Here is a 15,607-nt window from a genome sequence, read left to right as displayed (position 1 = left end):
CCACCCGTGCCCCCTATAAGTAAAGAATACAACACAAGTATCTATTATTTGCATTAGGTCATTTGACATCCCCATTAACACAAGATTAAATATCTGAAAAAGTCCCAAGCAAGTCTAGATTTCTTCAGTCCCCCCCCCCCCCCCCCCCTGCTAAATCCACTGAAGAAGAGATTTTCTGGGCTGCTTTTTATTATGTTTTAAAGACAATTTCACCAATAAATATTTCAAAATATTTTCATTTCAGAGGTTAAATGTGTCTTTGTTAGTCTACCTTTTCATATCCATCTTTAAAAAAAATACAAAATCAATACATCGCAGGATGACTGTCATGCCCTTGGAAGTTCAAAATTCTGATTCCTTAACCGTTGGTATGAAAACACGACAAGTGACAGCAAAGTTCCATGTTTCTCTGTGGAGCGAGAAGACACTTACAAGCCACTTCCCTGACTTGAATATTGACATCCCTCTCAGCAAGGATGTGAGAATAGGACACCATCTCCCCCTTCCTCTCCCCTCCAACAGCAACACGTTGCCTCCGACACGGTGATGTCAATCATCCCCATCTATTTCACCTCCACAGCTCAAACCTTTCAATGCCAGAACATTTAACCTTGCCCCACTGTTGTAGCTGCCTTCCATTGTATCGTGAATGTCACTCGGGATAAGGCATGTTGAGAAACAACCATCATCTCGATAAACAGGTTATATTTGGGGTTTCTCTTGCTTGGGTGCAGTCCCATCTGGGATTTGAACCCACACTCTCAGAGTAAAGCAACTAATCACCAGCCCACAAAGTCACAAAATGGATATCCGACAACCGGTAGTCTAGATCAGGTAGTTTGTGTACCCCTCTGACAAGTGTAAATTGGCACTGATCCCATGGCTGTAAATAATCGAGTCCAGACCAGAAAATCTAGTGATTGACATCATGCGAATCGATCCACGCAATTGGGATAAATGATGACATGCAGCAACCAAGTCAGCAAGACTGACCACCCAATCCTGTAAGCCACCTCTTACAACCATTGTCGCCTTTTACAGCAAGCATGGATTGCTGAAGATTGCTATTTTAACCCGGATCTTTACGGTTTTACCTCTCAGTGTTGCCAGGGGCAACACATATTGTTTTAGGTGTCTTGATATGGAAATTGCTTTTTTTCACAAATATCACTTTATATTTTACTATTTTTCGTCGTACTTATGAAGGTAATGTGCAGATGAAAGGGACACAGGTCTCAATAAAAAAAATAATTCTGAATCAGCAAATTTTCAAGGTCAAGTCTGAGAGAGAACTTTGATTATTTTCGAATGACAATAACAATAGATGATAACCAGCACAGAACAGAGAAATGAAGGTCGACACATTGCATATCCACAGTAAGTGAATATTGTTTTACGCAATAGTCAGCAATTTGTCAGCTACGTCACAGGAGCCTGTAAATAATCAAGTCTGGGCCAGGTAAACCAGTGACTCTCATGAGCACCAACCACACCACCAGGGTATGACCACACACAATGAACCCATTCACAGAGCCTGAACACCTATCTATATCTGTTGGCTTAGGGCTGCATGGACAACTTCTACCCTTGAATCCTGAAAGTTTTGAAGATAGAATAGACAGCATACTGCAAGCTTCTGAAAGAGATCCCACTATTCAAAATGACAGAAATTCATGAAACTCAGTATTCTACTTTGAGGGTTTATGTTAGACTTTCTCTCAGTCCCTGAACCATATTATCTTTCTTCCCTTCTGACAAGCCTTTTATGTCATGCTATAACCCTATAGGAGCAAGTCTAGGATTTCTGAGGTTCTGACTCTCATATCTCACTGGTTCTCCTTTTCAATTTAAATTTAGGATAAAATTATATCTTTTCAAAGACTAAGCGTTAGTCTAGTTTATCTCAAGAAAGACATGCTGCTCCTTGTTACGCAAGTATAACCCTAACACGTTTTATCACACAACAACCAACGGTAGGTGCAAACCCATCCATGTTGTTCAACAGGGTCTCAAGCCTATCTGTCATGCCCCACATTCAGCAAGCCCACGATGACAGGTGACTTGACAACACACAGAGAGATGACAGACAGGTGCCCTATCAGCTATAGGGGACATTCCATCACTGCCCCATCCCTGGAGGTGTAATCAGTTGACACAAACATACTTGGGGTCCTACATATCACAATGATAGCACCCATGGGCAATGTCCTGTAGGAAATAGTAGTCTATCTCCATGAAAACTGATGCATATAACCAAACCACTTACAAAGACGTGGCCCAAAATATGAACTTATTCATGACTAAAAAATATTCGTTTACATTTACAAGTATCAACTCCTAAATTTTCTTTTAACTGTTTACATTTATACAATTCAACTAGACAATTATATGCATAAGTTTTAACTTAGTTTGTCATGTGTTTTATGCTCCTTCAAACCTAACATTCTACCCATTTTATCCTGATCATATACAACTAAAAAAATGTTAAGGACCACCTAATTCATACATATTACTATAGTTAATCAGTCATGCCATGACAGATTAACTATAGTCACATGAACATCTTCCCAAGGTAAGGGGGTTAACTGACTGTAAAAGTCCAGTTTCCACCCTTGTCGAACTGAACTGAAAATTCTGGGCTCTATCGTAGCACGACCAGTGGCTATTACGAGTTATCTCCCTTCTATATCCCTCCATCTGACCAATCAGATTCCACCTCAGATATCACTTACATTTGCTTCAAACAAAATGGCGGCACCCAGCAAAGACAAGTTGATCGATAATCAATCTATGTTTCAATAAAACGGTTCCTACTTCGCTAAGGGCTTCAAATCATTTAATCATCTTGATTAAAAACATGAAAAGATTTGGAAAAGGTATAGAAAAAAAGATGAGTTCTTCCAGCATTCATCCCATCTAAAGCTGCTTCTTATTCCTATACCCTCAGCTCAAATGTCAACACATATCGAAGCACATCGCTGTGCAATGTGCCGTCCGAATGTAACGACATATCACCTTGTTTGGTTGGGTTCCTGAGTAAGAGTATTTGTAGCGGTGAAGAGCCCTTGTTCAATATTTGACAGCAAATATCTCAAAACAAAGCATGTCCGCTAACGAGACTAATGAAATATCAGATGTCGGTCAAGCTGATTTGACATGTGAGAGAACGACTATTGCTTTGTGCTGTATCAGCAAACTGCAGTTATTCAGTGGCAAATTGGACATCTACAGATACCACCATTCATAAAAATCTTAAACTCAAAACATGGAGTACGATATTAAGCTTATTATGGTTTGGGTTTTTGTAGGGTAGTCTTGGGGTTAAAGCGTTCGATCACCAAGCCAGAGATCCAGATTTGATTCCCAATTGGGTACAGGTGAGGTGAAATGGGGTTTAACGTCGCATCCAAGATTATTGCACTTGTATATAGCGATGTGCATGTACGTGTGTGTGTACTGATGCCGATTTATAGTACTAGCTTACTGAGATACCATGCCGCAGTTTAACATTAATACCCCACTCAGACACAGTATACTGACTCCGAGCCGACCAGTCCTTGTTTTAGCCCCTTAATGCCGAGCGCCAGACAGGGTAACAACAAGTACCATCTTTTAACGTCTTTTGGTCGGGGATCGAACCTCGGACCTTCCACTCTCCGTGCAGACGCTCTACCACTAGACCACGGAGGCTGTCCCCATTGGGTACAATGTGGAGCCTATGTCTCATGTTCCCCTGCTGGCATGTAACTGGAATACTGACCCAAAGTGACATAAAACCAAACCGACTCAGCCCTTATTTCATGGGGAGCATTCGCAGACAGCCAAAATACAGATCGAATATTGCTGAATGCAGAACAAAACCCCTATTACTCACTATTGTGGTTTGAATATAACCCTATGCTCACACCCTGAAAGAGTAAGCTGTGTACATGCTGCATGTCTGAAAGGCTTCTGCGATACAAGTGTATTAAACTGACACTGCCCTGTGTTCATGAAGCCAGTTGTTCCCCAGCTGTGTGTGAAGTCATGGGAGGGTGTGGCCATCCACAGCATGTGGGTTACATCACCACCAGCTTCAAGCCTTCAGTCTTACATGGTCCTCAACACATAATGCACAGGCATCATATTAATACAGACTTAATTTAGGGATTTACCTAGGCCTGTTTACAGCCTGATATTCAGCTCAAAGTCTGCAGCAAATAACAGCAAATATTTTCAATATAAATTTCCCAAATTCCTTATAATTTATGAAATTAAGAATATTAAAATTATCAAATTTTGAACAATATTATAATTTCTTTCCACATGTGACTGCCAAAGGCACTTAGTTTGGAATCCTAGATAAATCCCTTTGACTGTGTAAGCATTATAGCCTATTAGAACTATGTCCAAACCCTCGCTTCGTCTGCACTAGTTGCTCCACAACATAAATTAATACAAATGCTATAGAGGTGGTGAACCATTCAGATTGTCAGTAGGTAAATATTGCCTAGGTCTGACCCTGTTCCAGTGTAAATGCCTGCTGACTGGCAAGATCGAGCTATTCAAAAGTCCATATCCATTAATGTTTTCACATGCCAGTCATGGTCATGCTTCCCTGACTCCGACATTGTACTACAAGTGGGCGTCAACTCTATAGGGCTATAGAATATATCCCGCACTCAGCACAATACACATACCTATACCATGTTGAAAACATATTTACAATGATAAATACCTGGCTCTCCTGTCATACACAGATCTTGATCTGTCATTGAAACATTGATATTTCATTCTTTTCAGCTAAATATCATGTCATAATTGATGCAAAGAAAATATTTTTTCTAGGCCACATGAATGCTTCCTTATGACTGAAGATGTATCATAAAATACTACAACTGTGTTAAATTGACTTACACTTGGGCGCAACCACTCAAATGCTCTCGGGGGTTCTTGACTGAAAAATATCGAAGCATCTTCAGCCAGGAATTCAGGGTCTTCAAACAGTATCCCTTCCTCAAGACACGTCTTCCTTACTTCCTCATAGTTCTGCTTTATCAAACCTGCAAAAGGGTCTTTCTTCTCCTTCCTCGACTCACGTCCAGAAACAGTCCGGCCATATCTACTCTTCTGCTCTCGTTTTCTATCATCCATTTGCTTCATGAACTGATCCTTAAGGTTGTCAAACATACCCCCTGCATTACCTCCAAAGAAATCAGATGCTGCTCCTCCGAAGAAATCCATCTTGATATCGTTGTAGTTATCCACTGACGAATACAGGTACTCACTGCCCGGTCTATCCAAACGATATCCTCAAGCTAGTCCCGCTTCAGTGAATCACACCGGCCCAAATGTCACCTACCCACTCACGGAAACAACACTAAGCTATGCAGCAGGCCTCTGTTTGGTATTTGGGAACTATTTACTCATGGCCGGCTCGGGGGCGTGTTACCGCAAACACAATATCTGTTGCAAGTCCCTTGGGATAAGTATTGCCCTAGGTGAACCAACTGGTCCTGTTCTGTTGGCTACAACTGTTACATAACCTTGCACATTTGCATACAGAGGTCACGGATCATTCAGTGTTCTGCTTGACTGACCTTTACCTGTTATTTCAGTTTGAACCAGAATTTTTGTGTCATAATTGGCATATATATGTCATTTTCAATGCTTGGGCAGATCAACAGAGTTCAATCAGTGCACAAAATACCAGTGCATATGTAATATTTCTCTATTGATGAGGAGATATGTTTCCTTTACAAAGGGAGGTAATACTAGTTGCTACAGTAACGGATAAACCTACTCATGAGATACATTGATATATTAATATTATTTTAAAAAATCAGATTATTAACACAACTGGTTACTAAATAAATGTATTTATAGGGCAGAAATTCGGACATTCTCACTTTAAGACTTTTATAGTAGTCAAACTTTTAGGAAACTCAAAACACATTTAGCAATTTGAGGATGTTAAAACACACATAAAATATACCCAGGCCTCAAACTTGAAACTAAAATGGTCGTCAATGCAACCTAAATTTCAGTTTGTCTGCTGTCTAAAATTCAGAGGTAGCCAAATGAATACGTTGAGAAATATCTTGTGGCAACTAACTTCTATTGCTACACATATGTAGAAACAAAAATAATTATGTCTGCTACTTATTGTACTTAATAATTCCACCAAAAGTCAACAATGAACCGAAACACATAAATATTAATGTAATTAGTATTTTATTTTAGTTGATAGTTTATTGGATCAGCAAGGATATACCTATATAATCTAGTAACATAAATTGCATCATTGTTCAAGTCACAAAAAACAAAAATCAAGTACAGTTTCCACTAATATACAACAGTAGTTATTTGATAAAAGATAATTTCAATGCTTTTGGCTACCTACACTATTGGCTCGACTTAATTTTACCACTGGCTACCCGGAAAAAAATACTTGTAGCCATATGGCTACTTGGTAAAAAATTAAACTTTGAGGCCTGATGCCACATGATTAGTGCTTGAACAAAACTAAAACTCCTGATTAGGTTGCAATATTTTTAAGATCAACACATTCATGAATCAAGTAAATGTGCATTTTACTCTCAAACATGGTTTAGTCGAGGTCCCTGCCTTGATCCTCTTGTTACAATGGCAAATATGACAAAAACTGTCACTGAGCAATCAATGAGAAAAGCTGTAAGCATGTTATGTAGATCAAACTTTGTATCACCTATTGCTATGTACAGGCTTAGCAAACAAGTCAGGCTATTGTGTCAATGACATCACATTACCAGATTGTGATGTCATGAACAATGGATGATGTCACATGGTACTGTTGTCACATACTTTTGTTTGTTTGTTGTTTAACGCTGCACTCGGCAATATTCCAGCTATATGATGGCGGTCTGTAAATAATCGAGTCTGGACCAGACAGTCCAGTGATTGACATCATGCGCATCGATCCACACAATTGGGAGATGATGACATACATCAACCAAGTCAGCAAGCCTGACCACCCGATCCCATTAGTCCCCTCTTACAACAAGTCGCCTTTAACGGCAAGCGTGGGTTGCTGAAGACCCAGATCATTAGGGGTTTACCTGTCAGTTTGTTTTAGGTGTCTTGATATGGAAATTGCTTTCTTAATAAATATCACTTTATATTTTACTATTTTTCAAGATAGTGTGCAGATGAAAAGGACACACGTCTCAATACTTATTTTTTTATGAATCAGCAAATTTTCAAGGTCAAGTTTGACAGAGAACTTTGATTATTTTCGAATGACAGAACAATAGGTGATAACCAACCAAGTCAGCAAGCCTGACCACCCGAATCCGTCAGTCGCCTCTTACAACAAGCACAGTCGCATTTTACGGCAAGCGTGGGTTGCTGAAGACCTATTTTACCCCGGATCTTCGCGGGTCTGTCAACATACTAGCAGCATGACATCATATTGTTTGCATTGACCACTTTGTTTAAGAAATTGCAAAGTTTGGAACAGTATATGAGTGAGTGAGTGAGTGAGTTGGGTTTAACGCCGCTTTTAACAGTATTCCAGTCATATCACGGCTTGTCAGTTTAATGTGTGAGGAAAGCCCAAAGTGATGCAGGTCTCGAACAGTATATGAACCTTACGTTGGAGCAAAAAACACAGTAAGTCCTACATGTTTGTTTTGGTGAAAAACATGAGCATTTTTAAATATTTATAATAGACAAAATGATTACACAAAGACACCCATAATCAAGTTGCTATGGATAAATTGATAACCACAGATTCACAATTTTGCAAATTGTAATTTCTCTAGTTGCCCGGTTACCCACACAACTACCCGCCCCTGTGGTTAATCATGTGATACATATTTACTGACAAAAATTCACTACAACTATAATGGTGACAAGTCACTAATGTTCGCATTTCTTTCTGACTATACGACCACCTCCGCAGTCTAGTGGTAGAGCGTCTGCACGGAGAGCGGAAGGTCCGGGGTTCGATCCCCGGCCGCGTCATACCAAAAGACGTTAAAAGATGGTACTTGTTGTTACCCTGTCTGGCGCTCGGCATTAAGGGGCTAAAACAAGGACTGGTCGGCTCGGAGTCAGTATACTGTGTCTGAGTGGGGTATTCATGTTAAACTGCGGCATGGTATCTCAGTGAGCTAGCACTATAAATTGGCATCAGTCCAGACTAGTACAAGCAGCCACACACACATGCATGCACGTCGCTATATAAGTGCAATAATCATGGACGCAACGTTAAACCCAGTTTCACCTCACCTCACCTCTGACTATCCACCCATTCCTTCTGACTTTTACATGTTTGAATAAAGACAAAGCTTCAGTCAACTTCATCGCGTGCATGATCAGATCGTTCCATAAGTGTATCTAAATAGGTTTTACCAGGCTCCGGTAAAACAATTCCCAATCGGACATTTAGCACCTGACTCTTGAGACCTAGAGTGGGTACCCGGTTAGGGTCAGGTCATAGGGGGCCGGGTACCTGGGTAGTCAATCTGGACTCGTCCCAGCCCTACTGTCATACAAACCTGATCAAGTGTGACATCTGTACTATTTGTGTCTAGAGGAATGTTGATGACTAATGAAATTCTGTGACCCAGCCATTTAACCCTACTTGACAATACCAGTAGCTGTCAGTGCATTGAGCCATTGAAGGGTCACGCAGTCTGAAAATAATGTGTGAGTCAAACATATGAAAGAACCAACATGGTATTGATCTATTGATGAAGGGGACTCACAAAAGAAGTACCCCCCCTGTCTCCCACCTGAATTAACATAACGAGGTGGTATTCATACTTAGCTAATAACAGAGGCTGGCTAATGCTAGAAGGGAAGATGGAGAGAGTGAAGGTGTGAATTGCAGACAATGCGACATCCATGATATAATAGCATCCATTGTTAACAGTCATGTCTTGTGATTGTCATATTTCTAGGGATAAATGCTTTCATAGAAAACAAGTTTCTTTAGTCAGGACTTATAGAATCTGTTCTTTACTAAGAAAGTGTTATCCCAAATATAACATTTGTTACATTTGACCACTTTCTTAATGGCATTGTGTATTTCATAAGATTTCAAGAGTTGAGAAAAGTTACTCACAGATCAAACATCATAATAAACCTACAGATAATGAAATTGTGAGAATTTTTTTTTTGGGGGGGGGGTTCTTAAGGGTACCAAAAATTCTATTAATTTAAACTTAATGCATTTTTTAAATGTTAACATTCATTGCAACAAAGGGTTGCTCTTTCTCATTTGACGAGGAGAATATGTAGAGTACCCTGCCTGGCATACTCTTAACATACTGATAGTCTAGCCACGGGCATTACTGCTCTGGTCCTGGGGCAAAGTCACACGTGAAGATCCAGGTTAGAATTGGTCTTCAACAAACCATGCTTTGTCGTAGTTGACCAACGAGATCGGTTGGTTAGGTTTGCTGACTTGGTTGATGCATGTCATAGTATCCCAAGTGAGTAGATCGATCTTCATGCCTATTGATGGACTCAATAATATACAGACAGTTGTCATGTAGCTGGAATATTGCTGAGTGCGGCGTTAAACAACAAAGGAACAAAAATTGGGGGCAAGTGGAGAAAGAAGAGTTTGGAAACTATTCATATTTCACTAAATAAAAAAATGGGAATATTTTATGTCTGTTTCAGTTACTGTTATCAGCCATAAACATCTAAATGATTGTAAAAAAGTAAATAAATGACTTACCCCATGAGGGGAATAACATGGTATTATAAAATGGTCATAACACTTCAGAGATCAAACAGCGAAAATATTGGCTGATTCACTTAAAAAAGTATGGGTATAACTCCAATATATACATACCAACATTTTTTTGGTCGCCCCATACTGTTCATTTTCGAAACAGCATAGAAATAGTCAGACAAAACTTTTTGAAAATTCCATCTTTACACTGTAACAAAACCTGTAGTGAACAATTTAATGTTTCATTTACACTGGATGTTTATTTCAAACACACAAAACCACAACCGAACCGTTTATAAGTTGAGCCAGCACTTTACAGGGTGAAAATCAATGGGCTTGATCCAAGGCCAGATTCCATTCTGCTTGAATTCAATACATCCACACAATTGGCCATCTCTTCCCAGCCCAATCAACACCTCACACAGCAATAAACCGGGAGTTCAATGAAATCACTAATTCTCAGCATGTTCACAGGTGCTTCACACCTCTCCGTCATGCTGGACAGCACTAACTGTTATGACTGGCCTTGGCCATGGGTGAGTGATCTATAACTGAGAGGCTAGCATGTTGCCACAGTAGGTCCTACCTCCTTATGACATGCTTGATGTGTTTCAAAAGACAGAGGTGCAAGTTTGGTCATCAAAGTCACTGTGGTGTGAGGACACATGGATCTAACGTTTTGGTTCACATGTTGACCAACAAGATGGTCATTGGAGGTTTAAAATTTCTGAATGGTAATTTATCAATGCATAGCAATGTCCTTGGCCACTACGAACACCTACTAATGAGTGAGTGAGTGAGTGAGTGAGTGAGTGAGTGAGTTGGGTTTAACGCCGCTTTTAACAGTATTCCAGTTATATCACGGCGTGTCAGCTTAATGTGGGAGGAAAGCCTGAAGTGATACAGGTCACAGACATTCACCACTTCGGTGAAACCCACGAGCACGGGTATGGTGCTGACAAACCTAGAAACATAATCGTGGCGAACCAGGATTCGAACCCACGATCATAGGTTTCTGGCGTGCCCAACCCTGCACAGAGAATCGCATTGCTTAGACGACTGGGCCACCCGTGCCCCCTCCTACTAATGAAAGAAGTTACTAAAGTCAACATAAAATATTCAAACATCCTCCATTTCTGGAAAGGCTTAGCATACTTTTTTCCACTAAACCTAAAACACAAACAGCTTAATGACAACTGAAATAGCTTCACAAAGTTACAATAATTGTTATTTTGATCTACCTAAGCCAAATGATTGGCGAAGACTCTGTCAGCTGTCAAATCAAACAACATATAGCCTAAACCTGTTCTAGGTCTTAGTATCCCTTCTCTCAAGACGGACCCGTGAAGATCCGGGGTAGAATAGGTCTTCAGCAACCCATGTTAGCCGTAATAGGCGACTATACTTGTCGTAAAAGGCCACTAACGGGATCAGGTGGTCAGCCTCACTGACTTTGTTGATGCATGTCATCGATCCCAAATGCATGGGTCGATGCTCACGATGTCTGGTCCAGACTCGATTATTTACAGACTGCGTCATATAGCTGGAATATTGCTGAGTGCGGCGTTAAACAGCAAACAATCAATCTCTCAAGATGAAAGGACATTTCCCCGACGTGTGAAACATTAAGTAGATTTAACAAATGCCACCTCTTCCATCAACTCATGCATGATCAGATCTTCGATTTAAATAACACACTGGTAGTACGAACGGCAACAGGAGGATATGGATTTCAATACAACGATAACTGCAAATATATTGACATCCAAATCACCTTCTTGAAAACTATCCTGTAAATTAAGTGTAATATTTTCTTGTTCGTTTATTTCTTGCTTGCACTCAGTAATATTCCAACTGGCAGCCTGTAAATAACAATTTCAGACCAGACAAACAAGTGATTGATATTATGAGCAATAATCCACACTACTGGGAAATGATGGTACATGATCCACTAAGTCACGGAGCCTGACCACCCGATCCTTTTTGTCACCTCTTACAACAAGCATGGGACCTTTTCTAAAAGGTGATTCCCCCATAGAGGTAGAATAGGTCTTCAGCAACCCATGCTTGCCGTAAAAGGCGACTATGCTTGTCGTAAAAGGCGACTAACGGGATCAGGTGGTCAGGCTCGGTGACTTGGTTGATGCATGTCATTGATCCCCATTGCGTGGATTGATGCTCATGTTGTCAATCACTGGATTTTCTGGTCCAGACTCTATTATTTACAGACCGCCGTCATATAGCTCGAATATTGCTGAGTGCGGCGTTAAACAACAAACCAAACCAAACCAAAAATCCATAGAGGTAAACTTTATGATAATGTTTGATTATTGTCAACATAACTACAAGTGTATCTTATATGATGTCATAGGGTTAGGAACAAATATGATCATTGGGTAATTTCATTCTCTGCAATCTCAGGGAAGATCATGTCATGACATTTCATAGATTGGAAGAAGCACTCCTAAAAGTGTCAGGCTTTGTTTCACCAAACTTCATGTAATACTGGGGCTGTAACCAACACATCGTTTGAATGCCAATCATATCATGATAATAAAGTCGCAATATGATACACAACACACTACATGGAAACTTTAAACTTGAGGCAATATTTCCACCATCACAGGAAGTGAATAGTGCTGTTAGCAGATAAACAAACACATTTAGTCGATTTGGATCATTTGATTAAACAGTGGCCTGTGACCACTGGACATAAAAAGATATTTGATTCATTTTGTATCGATACATGACCTACCAATACAATACTTGTATTGTGCCAGAGTATTGTGCCAGGTGGATTGTTCAGTGAAGCGTTACCACCTGTCCCGTGAAGATCTGATCGTAAAAGGCGACTAACGGGGTTGGGTGGTCAGGCTCGCTGACTTGTTTGATGCATGTCATCATATTCCAAATGTGTGGATCGCTGCTTATGATGTCAATCACTGGATTGTCTGGTAAATTACTGAGTGCAGCGTTAAACAACAAACAAACAAATAAACAAACAGACAAACAAGCCTCCTGTCTTGTACAAAGTGCACACTGGGTATACAGGTGTTCAATGTGATATTGCTGCAAGTTTTGCAAAACACACCTGTAAAACTCAACTGACTCATTATAAACATGGTTTTGCTAAATATCATGACTATTATGTTTGTTTGTTTGTTGTTTAACGCTGCACAAGCAATATTCCAGCTATATGAGAGAGTGAGTGAGTATGGTTTTATGCCCCTTTTAGCAATATTCCAGCAATATCACGGCGGGGGACACCAGAAATGGGCTTCACACATTGTACCCATGTCCGGAATCAAACCCGGGTCTTCGGTGTGACGAGCGAATGCTTTAACTACTAGGCTACAGGCAATCCCGTGATTGACATCATGAGCATCGATCCAATTGAGATCGATGACATGCATCAACCATGGTCGCCTTTTACGACAAGCATGGTCGCTTTTTACGGCAAGCATAGTCACCTTTTACAGCTAGCATGGGCTGCTGAAGTCCTATTCTTCCCCGGATCTTCACGGGGCCATTACTATTATCATGATTATGGACACCCCAGGACTAAGTGTATCATTATCATTATCATTATCATTATATCCTACTGCTCACTCGCATTCTCACAGTCACATGTTCATATTGTGTTATCACACTCAAAGGCCACTTTCAAACATTACAGGAATAAACATAAAAAGGATATCGCTGAACTACTCAAGTGTTGCTACGACAACCTCATGGACTTCCACAGTACAAACAAGGATAAAGTTATATCTTGCAAACTGAGCTTGCTGTGAGAGACTTAGCCCCATGGCGGCCATGTTGGAATGAGGAAGTGTATGTTTTATAATCTGTAGTCGGCTCAGACATCTGGCATATGATAAACAGGATTTACAAACATTCTTTCAGATGATGATACAGTCATCCCCGTGATAACGCCCTTCATGATAGCGCGGATTCAGTTGACCGTGGTTTAATCACTGGCTCCCATAAATTTCATGCTGTTTCCCATCTGATTAGTACAGTATTAGTGAGAGTACAGCAATGACCTAATAAAATAAATGTCCAAACGACTATGAACCCCTGGTTTGTTTTATTTGTTAAAAACACAAGACATAGGTTCTCCATATCTAGGCCTAATTACGATCCGACTTCCAACTTCATCAATTTAACTTCGATTGTTAAACAAACATTTACCTTGTTACCAAGTTGGTACCCTTTCATATGTTGCCACAGGGACTTTTAATGAGATCAGCGCTGTATGTATATAACTCAAAAGAAGTTAAGGACAATTCTTTCATATTCTTTCATATGACTATAGTTAATCTGGCTGTATCCAACAAGCTATCTATTTACTGAGGACCTTCAAACAATCTATTTATTTTAACTATTAGCACATAAAAATAACTGACATTTGGGTATTTTCCACAAACCAAATTATTAATTTTTTTCACCACTGCCAACAGACTATTCATTTCGGGCACATTTCTGAACAAACTATTCATTCAAAAATTAATATCCCCCCTTAGAAAACAAATAGATGCTCCCTAATATGAAAGAATTACCGGTAGGTTTCCTTAACTTCTTTTGAGTAGTATATTTGAATTTGTCTTGTTCATGGAAACCAACCCCTTCTCCATGTTCACATATATCACTAAATTCTCCTTTGTTTCAAGATTCCATTTTATTTGTCTTATGGACATGATGAAATCAACATTTTATTTGTGAATTTGAAATTGATAATTCACAAACAAATTCAAAAATCAGATTTTTTTAACACAAACAAGCAAAATCCCATGGCAATACATTTACGACCACATCGGTCCAAATGAATCATTTTGCAATCATGAAAGTGCCTGGTTGAATGCAATTGATCATTACTCTCCATAATGAGGCTGGAGCACAGCAGGGCAGTGGAAGGTACAGAAAGCCAGTTCAGGAAGTGATATATACGGAACAGGAAACCAGCTTTGGGCTGGGGCATGTTGACACCAACACATGGCCCAACAAGCAAGACAACAATTGACGAGTCTGAATGGTACTAAGACACACCCTGTCGATGGTGGATGTTATTTCACAGTTTATTTTGCAGACGAGCAAGACATAGCGACTTGATTAAAATTTAGGGTTGTGGTGGGGATTGGGGGGGGGGGGGGGGGGGGGGGGGGTTATTTGTTAAAAACACAAGACTTATCCCTTGCACTGGTCCAGCACTGTAGGTTAATGTCATTTATTTTGTCATGGACTAAATGTTTTAGGTATGAGGGATTTTTGAAACTTTGTGAAAACCAAATGTAGCTAAGTCCAAGTTCATCAAAAGTTTGTTTGATATATGTAGTCCATTTATGTTTACATTTTCCAAATAGGTCATCATTAAATAACAACTTGTATACAAGAGAGGATAATTTAATTCCACAGAGCGATATAAGCACTACGACTGTTGTAAGTCTAAAGTATACAATCATCTTAGCACTAAGCTCTTTTCGTGGAACAGAGATGATGTATGTACATATTTCATCATGTCCATTGCTTTATTAATTCATCATTTATCAAATTATATAAATGTTTTCAGTCTTATTTCCAATCTAAACAAATATTATCATCATTTCATAAAACATATGTAATTAATATATCCATGAAATATTCTTGTGATTAGCTTATCAATTCACATATTTTTTAAGTTGATAATAATCATAATCATGTGACAAAAAATGAAAAAAAAGCTGATGGGAAGAAACATAAATGAACGAGAAACAAACAATCAAAATCATTTTCATTACTGAAATTTTTTTTCCGCACACCTATATATTTCCTGAATCAGAATTCAAGATACTAAATGATTAGCTATCAGTAGCTTCAGGGCAGGCTTTGGGTTGGGTGACCCAGTTTCAACAATGTTTATAGTGG

The 15,607-nt window shown here is 39.5% G+C and overlaps 1 protein-coding gene across 6 annotated transcripts in view; it reads right to left on the bottom strand.

Moving 5' to 3' along the window:
• Positions 1 to 15,607, bottom strand: part of LOC139443489 (calpain-B-like) — an 86,866-nt gene that overhangs the window by 60,607 nt on the left and 10,652 nt on the right. For 2 of the 6 annotated variants that reach the window (XM_071224475.1, XM_071224476.1), the window contains exon 1: positions 4,897 to 5,500. The exons of the other annotated variants lie outside the window; for them this stretch is intronic. In XM_071224475.1, coding sequence (XP_071080576.1) covers positions 4,897 to 5,223 — 327 coding nt within the window. In that variant the 5' untranslated portion in view covers positions 5,224 to 5,500. Of the gene's footprint in view, positions 1 to 4,896; positions 5,501 to 15,607 lie in introns of those variants that run through there. 6 annotated transcript variants of the gene reach the window in all.

This window comes from Haliotis cracherodii, unplaced genomic scaffold (assembly GCF_022045235.1).
Source record: "Haliotis cracherodii isolate W230 unplaced genomic scaffold, xgHalCrac1.p SCAF_5, whole genome shotgun sequence".
In the NCBI taxonomy this organism is placed as follows: Eukaryota; Metazoa; Mollusca; class Gastropoda; order Lepetellida; family Haliotidae; genus Haliotis; species Haliotis cracherodii.
The sequence above is the reverse complement of the archived record's forward strand: the minus strand, read 5'-3'. Positions and strand labels throughout refer to the sequence as shown.